The sequence below is a fragment of the Silene latifolia genome, chromosome 3, assembly GCF_048544455.1.
Source record: "Silene latifolia isolate original U9 population chromosome 3, ASM4854445v1, whole genome shotgun sequence".
Classification (NCBI taxonomy): domain Eukaryota; kingdom Viridiplantae; phylum Streptophyta; class Magnoliopsida; order Caryophyllales; family Caryophyllaceae; genus Silene; species Silene latifolia.
Window position 1 is genome coordinate 132,205,316 of NC_133528.1, and position 16,196 is coordinate 132,221,511.

The window sequence follows — 16,196 nt, forward strand, 5'->3', positions numbered from 1 at the left end:
CTCAATATCTGCTCACCATCCCCGAATGGATCACCGCAGGTTTACAAAACAACACCGGGTCAAGACTAATCACACAATCAATATAGATAACAATAATAAGATAAACAGACAATTTGAATCACACACACACACACACACCACCAACTCCCATCATCTCAATACTGACTGTCCACTGGACCAGCCCTGCCAGTGGGGGACCGCAGCCGTTCCCACCTAAGCCCCGCTCATCATACCGAGCGATAACCCTGTCCCATTAATGTGCACATCCCCTTCCGTGGCGGGTTCCATGAAGGGCGAAACTAGGGCGTGAAGTCACTCCCGCAAGTGACCCCACTCAGCCGAGAACGCATCTCGAGAACCATCAACAACAATCACAACCACAAACACAGTACAATCATTATATCAAACAACCAAATACAGCACATCACCAATATCCCATTATGGGACTAATACTGAGTAGGAAATCCTACCTGGAAAGCACAACAAGCAGACGGTATCTACAGCTGTATCAAAACGCCTCTTCTACGAACCCTCCTCCTATCATATAACACATAGAGACTACACATCACAAACTACACACCAAAACCCCCAATCTCTAAATTAGGGTTTAACCAATCTTAACAAAACATTATAAAAATTATATTAAAAGCTTACCCTCGACGCAAGGAACTCAACGATACGAATTACGACAAGAACTGACCGTCTGAACTCCGGGAATTGCTAAGAATGCGATTAGGAAGATGAACTGGCTGCTTTCTCTCTTAAACAGGGTTTTAGGTTTTGTAAAAGTGATTTAAAACAATGACGATTATGTTTAAATACCTTAATCGCATAATTAACAAAACCCGAGAAAACTCCCCGTAAAACCGGACACTCGATCGAGTACCCAAGGTACTCGATCGAGTACCCCCTTACTCGATCGAGTACCTGACTACTCGATCGAGTACCCAACAGGTCAGAAACTATTTTATTTCGCAACTTACCCTTACTCGACAGAGTAAGGGCTACTCGATAGAGTACCCCAAGACTTATAAATACGGAGTATTACAATAACGATGGTTAAGTGTACTTAAGACGGGAGATGTCCATAAATCGGAATGCAATATGTCAAATGGGTTAACAGTATTAGACATGGAATTATGAAAGGGCAATTTTACGTGTTTACCAAGTTGACATGATTGACAAATAGATAAAGAGTTCATAGGTTGACATGAAATCGTCTTATTAGTACAAAGAGAATTAAAAATAGTAGAGCCGGGATGTCCAAGTCGTCCATGCCAGGTTGTTGTCGGGACGGCAGTGAGAGCGTGATGTGGGGTGGCGGGTGGAGCATGGGACGTGGGTAGGAGAGGATAAAGGTCACCCGTGCTATGCCTTCTCATAATCGGCGTCCCCGTCTTGAGATCCTTCACGGTAAAACCAAACGGGTCAAATTCGACTGAGACATTATTATCACTAGTAAACTGACGTACAGAGACTAAGTTTTTGATAATATTGGGAACATGTAGAACATTTTTAAGAGTAAGGGAATTATGTGGGTAGGGAAGGTTCATAGCGCCACAACCAACAATAGGAATCATACTACCATTTCCGACAATAATATGACGATTATTACTCAAAGAAGAATAAGAGGAGAGTTTACCAGAGTTGGATGTCATGTGCGACGACGCACCCGTGTCCATATAATAGTTGTCATCCGGCTGCTGGAGATTGAGAGATTGCATAACAGCAGCGAGATCGGTCGGAACAAAAGCTCCTTGAGAGGCGCCTATGGGACTCGGTTGAGCAACAAAAGCTTGACCAGGGCGTGGACCAAGAATGCCCGGAGAGCGTGAGTTACCAGGAGGAGTCCAGGAGGCCGTCGGATATGGACACGGAGGGGCAGGCCACCCTTGCTGCGGTGGCTGTTGCCAAGGGGAGAGAGGGACCCACGTCCAAGTGCCGTTTTGCTGCTGTTGTTGTCCCTGTCGAGAATTTTTATTTCCTGCATTTTGTGAATTACCACCATTGTTATTCTTACCTCGATAATTCCCTTTGTTGTGACGACCACCATTGTTGCCTTTGCCCTTGTAGTTAGAGCCGCCACCACCCTTCGAATTGTTGGTGTTGGGGCGAGCATTGGAGTCGGCAGGGGCATTGGAGGATGACGCCACCAGGGCTGTGTCAGGGTTGGCGGAGGCCGTCTTAAGACGACGGTTATTTTCCTCCAGAGCAAGCATCGAACGGGCCTTGTAGAAAGTAGGGAGAGGGTCTTTTTGTTGAATGATGGTGGCGATGGCCTCAAAGCCTTCGGACACATGAGTGACCAGTTGGAGTACCAGGCGTGTCTCGGAGACAGGGGCACCAACATTCGCGAGTTGATCTGCAACCATTTTAAGCGCCTGACAGTACGCCGAAACATTGGGGTAATTGTCCATATGGATGTTGGTGAACTGTTGTTCCAACATGACGGCTCGGGAATGTTGATTGTCGCTGAAAATGTCCTTAAGACGGTCCCAAGCCCCTTGAGCAGTGGCACCCGGTTCCAATATCGTGTGAAGGAGATCGAGGGAAATCGTGCTGTAAATCCATTGTTTGACAACGGCATCGAGACGATTCCATTGAGCGTCTTTGGTGATCACAGCGTCCTTTTCGGGCGCAATATGATCGATGACATCAAAAGCTCGGGCAGTATTGAGGAAGAGTTCTGCCCATGACGCGTAATGGACGTTTTCGGTTTCGAGTGTGATTTGCACATAGTTTTTGATATTGGAGACGGAATAGGCGGGATGAAACTGGGTTTTGGTAGCCTGGGTGTTGCCTGGCATGATTACAGGAAAGAGAAGGAAGGAAAAAACAGAGGAGGGAGAAGAGTATTTGAGCGGAAGATGTGTGAAGGAGGATCGTGTAGCTCTGATACCATGAAAGTATTTGATTTTCCTTGAATTAATCAATGATTTACAACCTCTTTATATAATACAACATAGACTATTGTTAGCAACTAATAGCAATATTCTCTCCTAAACTGATGCTAGTCAACGTGATTTAGGGAGTAATACATGGTAACAAATATTTACTAATAAACAGAATATACAAAGAATAATATCTTATTCTAATAGGGACAAGAGCTTCGTCGGTCGTCGTCGAGAGATGCGACTTTGAGAAGATGACAAAGAGACAACGAAACGGGTTTGCTCGCTGGCGAAGGGATTGTCGATGGCGGTCGTCCAGGTGGCTGACGGCTGTGACGGCTATGGTTGGACTTTGTTTTGTTTTCTTAATTTTTTCATTTTGTTTGATGTAGTACACTAGTTTTTCTTTCAAGGGTATCTAAATGGAAATTAGTGGGTAAAAAGTACTGTAATGAATAAAAATATACTGCGAAAATAAATTACGATAAAATATCCTTGTCATTTCTACACTCTATTTTCTTTTTTTATTGGGATTTTCCCATCTATACCTCCGTGGTTTTCACTTTTCCCAACTGTACCCTCGCGTATCAGAGATTACTAATTGTACCTCTAAGCTTACCTAATGATTCCCAACCGTGGCTAATCTTCAATTTTCCGTCAAATGTTGTCGTTAATTGCCAACATGGCACGCTTAATGCGCCAACAAGGCATGACTTGGCTGCCAGCATGGCATTACTAAAACCCTTTCTACCATTCACTAATCATACCCTTAATTTCATTATATTGACGGTTTTTCTTATTTATCTTCTCACTCACGCTTTATCGACTTTTAATTATTTGTAATATCTCGCCTTACTCACGCTCACCAACCTCTTCACTCTATCCTATTCCTCAACCCAAACCGCCTCCTACCTTGCTCTGCTGCCCCCACCTCTGTCAGCCTCCGTGGGTCCGTAGGTGGTCGTAGGTGAGGTCCACGGTGGCTGTTGTGGGTGGTTGAAAGATGGGTCCATGAGATGGTTGTTGTTTGTATTGTTTACGGACGGGGGTGGAAGAAGGGTTCGTGGTGGCTGTTGCGGTGGTCCATGGTAGTCGTGGATGGTTGGATGTGATGTTGGGAGTGGAGGGTGGTGAGTGGTGGCTGCCACGGTGGCCGGAGGTGGTAGTAAAAGTTCAGCAAAGACCGTCTGAAATTAGCAGCTGCTTCTTTACTTAGTTTATTTTTCCATGATTTGGCCTATTTTCACCTCCACCATTTCTTCTCATAATCCCGTCTTGCTCTTCCGCCTCACTTTCCGATCTTGCCTGCACATTAAATTAATATAATAATAATAATACTAATATTATACATAAATACAATTAATTATTAATTATAAACTAATACGACTAATTATTTTAAATTAGTAATTAAATGAGCTTATTAGACAACTAAGCACACAAAATGAGTCGGAATAAGGTAATAGGACGAGGCTAAACCGTCCTAAATTAGTACGATATCATTCGCTCACTGTTGCGGCGTCTTTCTCAGGTACCCTTGAAACCCTTACCCCCAAATCCATGTTATTTATTGTGTGAAGCTATTGGGGTCTTTGGATCTTTGCGATTAAGGATTTGGGCTCAATAACGATGTGAAGTCGGGTTGCTGAGTTTGAATAAGACTGAGTTAGAGGGTGGTTTAAAGAGGAATTGGGCGAAATTTTCTGGATTTAATTCGATCGATTTTGATTCGCAATCTGAAAATAATAAGGGTAGTTTGGTCATTGCAAATAATTAAAAGTCGATAAAACGTAGATGATAAATTAGAAAAACCGTCGATATAATGCCATGTTGGCATAAGGCGTGCCATGGTAGCACTTAACGGCCAAAACAAACGGAGTAGCCAAGTTTAGTCACGGATGGGTCTCATTAATTAAGTTTAAGGGCACAATTAGTAATCTCTGATACGCGAGGATACAATTGGGAAAAGTGAAACCACGGGGATATAGATGGAAAAACCCTTTTTTATTTCATTTTAATACTGTAATTTCTAAATTACTCACACCAATCAACCACCGCACCATCCTCCTCCACCTGCCCGGACCTTAGATCGCACCACATACTCCCCCTCCCCTACTAATGACTAATGACGACTAATGAGTAATGAATTGAAAACCCCCTACTCCTCCTCCTCCCCTGTCCACCGGACCACCCTTGCCACCATAAATGACCTCCCGTTGGGCCATCCCCACTACACTCAGACCCCACGACTTCAGAACCACCCGCCCCTGCCATCACCGGCATCTCCATCCTTTCATGTTTTTCTAATTTTTATTAACCCTAATTTTCAAAAAACCCCCAATTCCATTAATCCTAAATTAATTAGGTCTTCTTTATTTAATATACCTGACAAATTAACTCAGTTTGAATCATTGTTTGATAAACCCCTATTTCATTTGACTAATTTGATTAATTTTCAGAAGGATAGAGACAAGTTTTTCTTTTGTTTTTAGATGAGGGTTAATGTATGGAAAACTGGAAAAGTAATGGAGTGAGAGAGTAATTTTCGTCCATACAAAATTAATCAGATCCGTCAAATTACTCTATTATATGGATGCTAGAGCTTCTTCAGGTTGGAGAATGGAGATCAGCAACTCTTGCAACCTTCTTGGTTGCTGATATCTTCTTTGCCTGTAAGTTCATCACTCGTAGGTTTGCCTAGCCTACCTTGAATTGAACCCATCTCTTATTTATCCAACCGGTGTGTTCAATTCCGGACCATTTTCATCTTTCCAAAAAGACGGGATTTTGTGACCATTTTATGGTCAGATTTAACCGCAATGGTCCAGCTAGTTTTACGGTTATGGTAACTTGTTTTCCAAAAGCGGTCACATTTGGCTGTAGTATGGTCTCAAAGTCTCGTCTTTTTAGAAAAGACCAAAATGATCCGTCTCAAGAGAGACCAACTGTTGTTAGCGACATTTAGCATTTTCCTTTTTGTTGAGAGTTGATCTTGATAACCAAGTAAAGTTGAATGTAGTGTTCTTTGGTCCATACTTATCATGAGTGGAACTTGCTTGGTAAATGACTTTGATGACTTTTTGCTTCAGTAAGCATTTGTTTTTGCATTCTCATAGTCATATGTATAGCCCACTTTGGCAATCTCAGTCATGACTCATGACTCATGACAACTAATGCTCTTACGGAATTATTACGCTTGTAATTTTTCCGACCCTCTTTTTTATGCCTTCTACTGATTATATGAGTTTTATGTTACGACATTACCCAATTGCGTATAGAATTGGGACCGAGTATTTTTACATCACATTGACCGACTGGTGGCTGCTCCTTCAGATTATAACAAGCACATGCAGTTATATAAATTTTTTTTACATAAAAGGATCCTTGATCCCCAAGTACAACTGACTGACTTTTCTTGGGTCAGTTCTGTAAGATAATGACAGCTTAAGTGGAAAATGTTGGTCATCCGAGCCAATCAGCCAAAGGTTAGTCAGTCACGGAGTACTATTTTACATAGTATTGGTATGGCAATCACTGTCATCATCAAGAATAGTAGTTAAAGACGACTATTCTCACTTGAACACCATACTCTATATTTATGGCACTACTATTATTTTGACTTGACTACTATAAATTTAAATCCGCATCTCTTGATTCTAAAATAATTTTTCAGTTAATTTGTAGTTCACAAAAACTTTTTTGTATGCCGCTTTTTTAAAACTTAACCTCTCAGTATGCTTTCTATGATTACGGAAAAACTGAACCTTATCACAAGTATGTCAGGAATCTTGCTCAAACAAAACTCAGTTACTGGTTTCCTTAGCAATCCAGTGTTTTTAGTAGGATTTTCTGTTATACTACACTTGCTTCTGTTTCTTGGTCTAACATGTGCATGGATGTGGACTATGTTACGCCGAAAAAATTACAATAATGAAAAATCCAAAAACAAATCCTTGAGCTATAAGCCTGTTTTTTACATTTCTTTAGCTCTTTCTATATATAATCTTGTGTTATGTATCTTCAATTACTTCTACTGGCATAAATCTGGTTGGTCAGACCAAAATTTACCAACCCTTTTCGATTTACTGATCCGGGTTGTTACATGGTCACTAGTTTCTATTTACTTGCATACTCAATTCTGCAAGCGCTCGAATGCTTCAGAGTTTCCACTTTTGTTGAGAATTTGGTGGTGGGTTTACCTTGCTCTTTCCACTTACTGCACTGTCGTACACATAGCTCAGTGTATTGAAAATCGAAACTTGCCAGTTCAAGTTTTGCTATCAGATGCTGTGTATGTTGTATCAGGCCTTTTCCTTTGTTGTGCTAGTATGTTCCGGAAGGATGTTAGAAATAATAGCGGTCTGGAAGAGAAACTTCTAAATGGTAGCAAGAAAATTGGGGATGAACCATTAGTTAGTCCATACTTGAATGCTGGATTCTTAAATACTTTAACTTTCTATTGGGTAGGGTCTTTAATAGCTAAGGGTTATAAGAAAGTCTTGGACCTTGAGGATATCCCTCCTCTTTCGGGTCAAGACGATGTTAACGAGTCCTACATCAGTTTTCGGGATATCTTAGAAGATCGAGGGAGAAAGGGTAAGAAGGTAACAACATTTCAGCTTGCCAAAGCCTTAATTTTCTTCACATGGGTTGATATCCTAAAGTCAGCTTTGTATTGTCTCCTATACACATTGGCTTCATATGTCGGTCCGTACCTTATTGATACCTTTGTCCAATACCTTAATGGGAAGAGGGAAATAAAAAATGAAGGCTTTCTTTTAGTTTCCGCGTTTTGTGGTGCCAAGCTTGTGGAATGCCTTGCTCAGAGACATTGGTTCTTAAGGCTTCAAGTGGCTGGTGTTAGGGTGAAAGCGGTGCTTACTGAGAGCATTTATAAGAAGGCCTTGACAGTCTCTAGCCTCTCGAAACAAGGTCATACAAGTGGGGAAATGATCAATATTATGTCGGTTGATGCAGAAAGGGTTGGCCATTTTAGTTGGTTCATCCATGATCCATGGATGGTCATCTTGCAGGTGGCATTGTCCTTGATGATCTTGTACAAAAGTCTTGGGCTTGCATCAATCGCTTCGCTTCTCACCACCGTGCTCATCATGCTCGTCAATTTTCCTCTATCGACCTTATTTGATAAGTATCAAGAGAAGTTAATGGAGTCCAAGGATAAAAGAATGAAGGCTACATCCGAAATATTGAAAAATATGAGAATTCTCAAGTTGCAAGCATGGGAAATGAAATTTCTGTCAAAGATTGTTGAGCTAAGAAATGTAGAGAATGGTTGGTTGAAGAAATTTCTCTATGTTTTCTCTATGACAACATTTCTTTTCTTTGCTACCCCAACATTCGTGTCTCTCGTTTCTTTCGGGACATGTATAATTATAGGCATCCCTCTAGAAACAGGCAAGATTTTGACAGCACTTGCTACATTCAGAACTCTTCAGGAACCCATTGTTAATCTGCCTGACTCAATTTCTATGATCATCCAAACAAAAGTTTCCCTTGATAGAATTGCCTCATTCCTTAGCCTTGATGACTTGGACCCTAGCTCTGTCGAAAGACTTCCTCGAGCTATGTCCGATGTAGCTATTGAGATATCAGGTGGGAATTTTAAGTGGGACCCATCTGAGGAAAGCCCTACTTTGAAGGACATCAATCTGACAGTTCATCATGGCATGAGAGTAGCTGTCTGCGGTACTGTAGGTTCCGGCAAGTCCACCTTATTGACTTGTATATTAGGTGAAGTTCCAAAGATATCTGGAATATTAAGGCTAAGTGGGTTGACTGCGTATGTTCCACAATCTCCATGGATTCAAAGTGGGAAGATAGTTGATAACATTCTATTTGGCCAGGAAATGGATGCCGTTAAATATGACAGGGTGTTAGAAGCTTGTGCTTTGAAGAAGGATCTTGAGATCTTGCCCTTTGAAGATCATACTGTTATTGGTGAGAGGGGTATCAATTTAAGTGGTGGTCAGAAACAAAGGATACAGATTGCTCGCGCTTTGTATCAAGACGCTGACATTTACATATTTGACGATCCTTTTAGCGCTGTGGATGCTCATACTGGAAGTCATCTGTTCAAGGTATTACTTATTAGTCTGGTTTTCCATAATTATTTACCGTATACCAATCCCATGTTTTTCCATAATTTTTTTGTTCTTTTGAGGCATTCGTAATATTTGTCCATCTGTTTCAGGAATGTCTTCTTGGGTTCTTACAATCCAAAACAGTTATATATGTCACACACCAAATGGAGTTCTTACCAGCTGCTGATCTAATTTTGGTGAGAAATTATATGAAGAAATCACTCCTTGTTCATTTGATGTCTTTATATTTATCAAATTCGAGTTAAATAATCGCTTACATGATAATGTATGATTTAATAGGTCATGAAAGATGGGAGAATATTAGAAGCAGGAAAGTACAATGACATTCTTTCTGCAGGAACAAACTTTATAGAACTTGTGGGAGCACATGAACAAGCCCTGCTTTCACTCGATCCAGTTGAGCGTGATCCACTAAACTCAATTCTTCATGAGCATCTTAGCGACACAATGCCCTTAGAAGAAGAGATCAACGGCGGACATAATGATGAAATGAATGACTATAACTCCGTTAAGGGGCAACTTGTCGAAGAAGAAGAACGAGAGAAAGGTAGAGTTGGACTTTCAGTGTACTGGAAGTACATCACTACAGCATATGGAGGAGCTTTAGTTCCCCTCATACTGTTATCCCAAATTTTCTTCCAGCTTCTTCAGATTGGAAGCAATTATTGGATGGCTTGGGCGACACCCGCTTCTTCTGATGTTGAGCCTACTGTTAATTCAAGCACTTTGATAATGGTGTATGTCGTTTTGTCCATTGGAAGTGCCTTTTGTGTCCTCGCCAGATCAACCCTTCTTGCCACGGTTGCATACAAGACTGCGACATTGCTTTTCAGTAAGATGCATTCCTGCATATTCCGAGCTCCTATGTCTTTTTTCGACTCTACTCCAAGTGGCCGGATCTTAAACCGTGTATGTAAATCTTTCCCCTTCAATTTTTTTTTTTTCTGTAGAGATGGTCAGATTGAGATGTCAGTCACCAGATGTGTCTAACATACACCTTTCTAGTACTGTTGCTTCTTAATACACTGTGATAACAGTCGGTTAATACAAATCTCAATGCAATTTTTATTATTATTCTCAGTATGGCTGTCTACATCGGTTAATACAAATCTCAATGAAATTCACCTTTTGTCTTGTTTCAGGCATCTACAGATCAAAGTGCAGTTGATACGAGCATTGCAAATCAAGTTGGTGCATTTGTATTTAGTTTGATTCAGCTCATTGGGATTATAGCGGTGATGTCACAAGTCGCTTGGCAAGTTTTCCTTATCTTCATCCCCGTTGCTGCAATCTCTATTTGGTATCAGGTAATTCAAGAGTCTGACGTCAATCCTGAGACATGCACTTTTTGCGAAAACTCAATTAAAATTGTCTCACACATGAAACCAACTCATCAAGTCTTCTTAAAACATAAAGTTCTAAGAGTGTCTCAGACAAAACTCACAGACATTTTATATGTGGGCAAATTCAGTACTATTCATATGCTTTACATCAAATTTTACGGTGAATGTTGTTCTGCAGCAATACTATTTACCTTCAGCAAGAGAAATCAGTCGATTGAGTGGAGTAGCGAAAGCTCCAGTGATACAGCATTTCTCTGAGACTATATCTGGAGCTACAACCATAAGGAGCTTTAACCACGAATCCAGATTTTGTAAAACAAGCTTGAATCTTATAAATGGATATTCAAGAGCAAAGTTCTACAGTGCTGCTGCAATTCTGTGGCTTTGCTTTCGTTTGGACTTGCTGTCTTTGATTGCATTTACGTTCTCTGCAATATTTTTAGTCTCTCTTCCTGTTGGACTGATTAATCCTGGTATGTATGCTCCATGAATTAGTCGTCCTCACACCTTAGCCTTGTTATTACCCGACGTGGCAAATGGGTCATTCGAGTCGTGTCATTATTGTGTTTAGGCCGTGTCTGGGTCAATGTCTACCGGTCAGATCAAATTTTCCCCAAATTAGACATTTTCTGGTCGATTTTGGGGTTTGTTCAAATTTTAACAAAACATTTTTCGTTTTTAAGGAATTGCTGGTCTAGCTGTGACATATGGACTTGATCTGAGCGGGGTGCAAGGTTGGGCGATATGGAATTTATGCAACATGGAGAATAAGATCATCTCAGTCGAGAGAATCCTTCAGTATACTTGTATAACGAGTGAGCCTCCCCTTGTTATAGAAGAAAATAGGCCTGACAGCTCTTGGCCTTCTTGGGGAGAAATCAGAATACAGGACCTCAAGGTCAATTTTAGTCTTCTATCGGTTCTTTTCATCAAATCTTTTGACGCGATTCTTACCGCAATTTCATTATGAGATACATGGACACTGAATTTCTGTATTTTCATACATTTCATTAGAAATTACGCCTCATAATCAAATTGCATGTTATTTCACTAATGCAGGTCCGTTATGCACCACACCTGCCGCTAGTACTGCAGGGTATTACATGCACATTCGAAGGAGGAAAAAAGACGGGAATTGTAGGAAGGACAGGCAGTGGCAAATCAACCCTCATTCAAACACTCTTCCGGCTTGTTGAACCTACTGCCGGAAGAATATTCATTGATGGCATCAACATTTCCACCATTGGACTTCATGATTTAAGGTCTCGATTGAGCATTATCCCTCAAGATCCCACCATGTTCGAAGGGACTGTCCGCACAAACCTTGATCCCCTAGAGGAGTACACTGATGATCAAATTTGGGAGGTAATCATATGTATTATGTTACTTTGGCAAACTTTGAATTTGACTGCCTGGCATTTTTTACGCTTCTGGTTGCAAAGTAGACGGATAATCATTGTGGAACCTTGTCAAACTCGGACACTTAAACTGGAAATTTTCGCAACTTCTAACTTGTGTTTTGATGATTGACTTCCTGATGTTTATAGGCTCTTGATAAGTGCCAACTTGCTGAAGATGTGAGAAAGAAAGAAGGAAAGCTTGATTCTATAGGTTTGTTTTTTTTAACCTAAACGACGCGTTTGCCAGGATATACTTTTCGACAATTTTCCTTTGACAAACTTACACATCTATGTGGCAGTAACTGAGAATGGAGAGAACTGGAGCATGGGCCAAAGACAACTAGTCTGTCTAGGCCGCGTCCTTCTTAAGAAAAGCAAGGTACTGGTTCTAGACGAAGCAACAGCATCAGTCGACACAGCAACAGATAACTTAATACAGCAGACATTAAAGCAACACTTTACGGATTCAACTGTGATCGTTATCGCCCACAGGATTACTTCAGTTATCGACAGTCATATGGTGGTGCTCTTAAGCAACGGATTTGTTCAGGAATGTGATTCTCCTTCGAAGTTGCTAGAGAATAAGTCGTCTTCATTTTCCAAACTTGTTGCAGAGTATGCAAGTAGATCTAATTCTAGAGCGGATTAATGAAGTTAACTTCATTAATTTATGCTCATTTTCTGTATTATCTGCTTACTTAATCACCCTGAAAACAAATGTACTGTTTTAATTGAATATGTTACAGAGGAGGTGGGTGAAAATACTCAATCACTCTTATCAGTCTCTCAATTATATGTAATGAAAAAGCGTTGTTTCTCGATACAAAAGGTCCCAAACTCGAATCTCATGTATCCTTGGATTTTAAGCCTTCAAGCTTCATGTTATATTTACAGGTTTTGATATATATAACCCAACCCGACTAATAATTCGACAACTTCCAAGGTATTGAATGGTGTTGACTAATAGTGGTTCATTTTCATTGTCTCACCTGACCCGACTAATAAATTTGGGTTATTTTGCTGTAGGGAGTGGATTAACGGGTATATTAAACGCTATCTGAAAACAGCTTCTCTAAAAGCGCAACTAGTGTCCGAATCCCATCCAGATCAAGTAACCCTTCATTTCCGTCAAAAAAACAGCAGCATCAGAGCCTCAGTCTCAAATACGACATAAACCACATCCCGAAACTCAAAACTAACATATTATTATTAATAACAAAGGGGGATTCGTAAAAAGGTCTCCACCCAAAGTTCAACATAACTCAAAGACGCAACGAAAACAGTGCAACACAAGACACAATCACACAACAAAATAACGTCGACATATTACTAAATTATGTCGACACAAAGGCCGGTGAACTAGGCCTAACACCCTTTAAGATCTCCTAGTAGTAGTGGTAGTAGTAGTATGCTTAGTATTAATGGGCTCATCATCCTCATCATACACCCCAAAAGTATGCTTAACAGCATCAGCAGCACCTTGTGCCATATTCTTAACTTGCTCCCCTGTCCTTTGTAGTAACCCCCCTGCATTGTCTTTTCCGGCTTCCGCCGTCTCTTTGGCTGTCTCTGCCATCTCCGACGCCTTGTCCTTGGTGGCTTGGGCCGCCCCCGAGGCCTTGTCCTTGGCTACTTGGGCCTTCTCTGAGAGATACCCACCACTTTGGGCTTTGGTGGATTGGGCCTGGTTTTTGGTGGACTGGGCCTTTTCTGATGCCTTGTTCTTTGCTGCTTGGGCTGCACCCATTGTCTTGTCCATCATTTGGTCTGTCTTCTCCTGTAAATTCCACCCACCATTTACAAAGAATTACGCAAATGACAAATTATTATGTAATTATTATGTAAGACGATCTTAGCCATAAAGATCTGCAGGCTATTAACACTTCGCCAAGAAAAAACACATGAACAACATACCACGTATTCACATGATTGTTATCCTTATAAATATAAGTACTCCCCGTCCCGGTCAATTGTTGTCTTTTGTAATTATTGTCTCTTGTTTTTGGCACAAAGACCTTCGAAAAAGGAGGGTGTCAATTATAAGATAACAAGTGGACCAAATTGAGTGTGGAGGATCAAGTTGCTCATCAAATTTAATCCTAAAATTAGAAAGGACAAGAGTTGATTGAGATACCCAAAATGAAATAGAACAACAAATGACCGTCAGAGGGAGTAACACATCCCCTATTTACTAAATGAATAGGTGAACTCCAAAATTTTCCCTCCAAAAAGCATCTTTATACATAAGAAAACTATTAAAAATTTAATTGTATTCATTAAATAAAATAATTAATAATTATAATATATTTCATTATATAATTTTTTTATTAAATATTAACTTTTTCATCAAATTTTATAATTTTCACTAAACACTAAATTATAGTATTTTAATTAAAATATAAATAATATAAAGCTATAAACTATTAGATCTTTTATTGATGCTATTATTTGAGAATGGACTCATACTATGTATAAACAAAACTATAAATCGTTTTGATTACTTCCATGACAAAAACAAATGAGAGAATTAATAAATTGGAATCATTAGCTTTGTGATATAAAAAATAGTTTTTAAAAAATACATTACAGCACGTTACTCAATTCTCTTTGATTAATTTTCAATTTTAATTTTTTTTCTCGAAAAAAATATACAATAACGAGAAAATGAAAAATTAATTAGATACCACTATTATTTTGTAGTTCAATTTTACTCAGTTTTCTTGAATAATTTTACAGTTTAATTTTTTTTTCTCATATCAAAATATAATGACATAAAATATGAAAAATTAGTGAGGTATTAATTTAGCATTATTAAGTAATATAAAAGTAAAACTCTATAAATACCGCGCATTCATTGCGCGGGATCTAAACTAGTTATATAAACAAATGTGTATTTCTCATGAATTCAAGAATACTTTTTCTTTTACAATGTATAGAGCCACTATCGTTTCGACCAGTCTTACTTGTGACTGTAGCTTGTAACAAGCTTACAATCAACTTACTTAACGTTAAAAAGGAAAGGGTATTGTGAGCCACGACAAGCTTGTGAGGACTGTCACAAACAAGACTTACTGATATTATAAAGCTGTCTTAAGAGCTCAAGATTCAAGAATGTAGGGTGTACTTGATTGATGACATTATCTCATTTTCAGCATTTTTAGTGTCTCTCACCGACTCACCACTAGGTAAGAGTACTCTTATTGTAATATTATTGTTGAAGGAAATCACAACATTTATGCAATGTGTAGTACATTGTACACTATTTTCATTTTGTGTGGGACTAAAATTATGTCCTACGTTTACAGTGAACCAAGTTACCAAGCTACATTGCAAATACATTTCATGTAGTTTAAACATAAAACGAATCGACAATGAACCAATAATATACATATAGTGATTGCTTAACTAAGAAAATATAAAAGGACAGTCTCATACTGTAAAAATAGGTACCTCAACACGGCCAGTAGCTTCACCAGCCCTGTAACTCTTCCCATGGGATGCCATTTCTATTACAGAGTACTAATTACTGCCAATAACACAACCGCGAAATTGTTAATATTTTACTGTTATGTGTTTGTTTGATTTTTGAGTGAGTAGTCTATGATTACAAAATATTTATGGACTTTGGTAATCTCTTAAATGGTGACACGTGTACTATATGTCGACACGTGCATGCTACATTGCTACGTGTCCAACAGCTGTTCGTTGTTACGTGCTATGCTGGTTTCTTAACCTTTTCTGATATTCTTCTTATTAGCTTATTGGGCCGTTTATAAAATGGTACATGGATATTCAATTGTAAGCCCAAAAACTACTACATGGGCCGATAATATTCCTAATAAACGGAGTTTATTTTCGTAGTATATTTTAAACTTATTTTAGATTTCCATTACATTTTGCACATTAATTTCCATTTGCATATCCATCACCCTAAAAACTTTAATCCTTAATTCTCTCTATTGCTCGCCTCGTCATATTTGAATAGACAAATTAGTTTAATTATGGATGATAATTTGAGTTAGAACAAATATTATTAATTTGTTAATTGCATGATTATAAATCAAATTAATATTATCTTGTTTGGATTTTTTTCAATTTAGGGTTTGGGTTCATAAAAAACAATTGTTGTATGACCTTGGTTGCTTGGTGGTGGTAGGATAGCGGGTTGTAGGATGCCTCGTGGGTTAGTTGAAACTGGTCGGAGGAGAAGGAGTGGGGCATGACGGCCCAACGTATTTTACTCATTGCAGTACGCTTATAATCGTTAGATTTTCATTTCCTCACTTTATAGATCTAAATAAGAACAAATATTTTAAAAACAATGATAATTATATTACGCTAATTTATAATACATTATATTATAACTTTGAATACCAAAAATAACATTTAATTTAAAAAAATATAATTTAAAAAAAAAATATCCAAATAACTAAAAAAACTAAT

At 39.0% G+C, this 16,196-nt stretch overlaps 3 protein-coding genes across 3 annotated transcripts; 1 reads left to right on the forward strand and 2 right to left on the reverse strand.

The window, feature by feature from the left end:
• Positions 1–1,028: 1,028 nt before the first annotated feature.
• LOC141649717 (uncharacterized) lies at positions 1,029–2,807 on the reverse strand. Its single transcript, XM_074458400.1, has one exon. The coding sequence runs from the start codon at positions 2,805–2,807 to the stop codon at positions 1,029–1,031; it is 1,779 nt and encodes a 592-aa protein (XP_074314501.1).
• A 2,169-nt stretch (positions 2,808–4,976) lies between these two features.
• Positions 4,977–12,581, forward strand: LOC141648066 (ABC transporter C family member 3-like). Its single transcript, XM_074456521.1, has 9 exons — positions 4,977–8,986; positions 9,100–9,186; positions 9,290–9,919; positions 10,153–10,317; positions 10,532–10,826; positions 11,037–11,251; positions 11,413–11,718; positions 11,901–11,964; positions 12,053–12,581. Exons 1-9 carry the CDS (start codon positions 6,623–6,625, stop codon positions 12,400–12,402), a joined length of 4,476 nt encoding a protein of 1,491 aa, XP_074312622.1. The 5' UTR covers positions 4,977–6,622; the 3' UTR covers positions 12,403–12,581.
• A 357-nt stretch (positions 12,582–12,938) lies between these two features.
• Positions 12,939–15,324, reverse strand: LOC141646297 (uncharacterized). Its single transcript, XM_074454241.1, has 2 exons — positions 15,204–15,324; positions 12,939–13,530 (listed from the first exon to the last, which is right to left on the reverse strand). Exons 1-2 carry the CDS (start codon positions 15,255–15,257, stop codon positions 13,129–13,131), a joined length of 456 nt encoding a protein of 151 aa, XP_074310342.1. The 5' UTR covers positions 15,258–15,324; the 3' UTR covers positions 12,939–13,128.
• Positions 15,325–16,196: the final 872 nt, after the last annotated feature.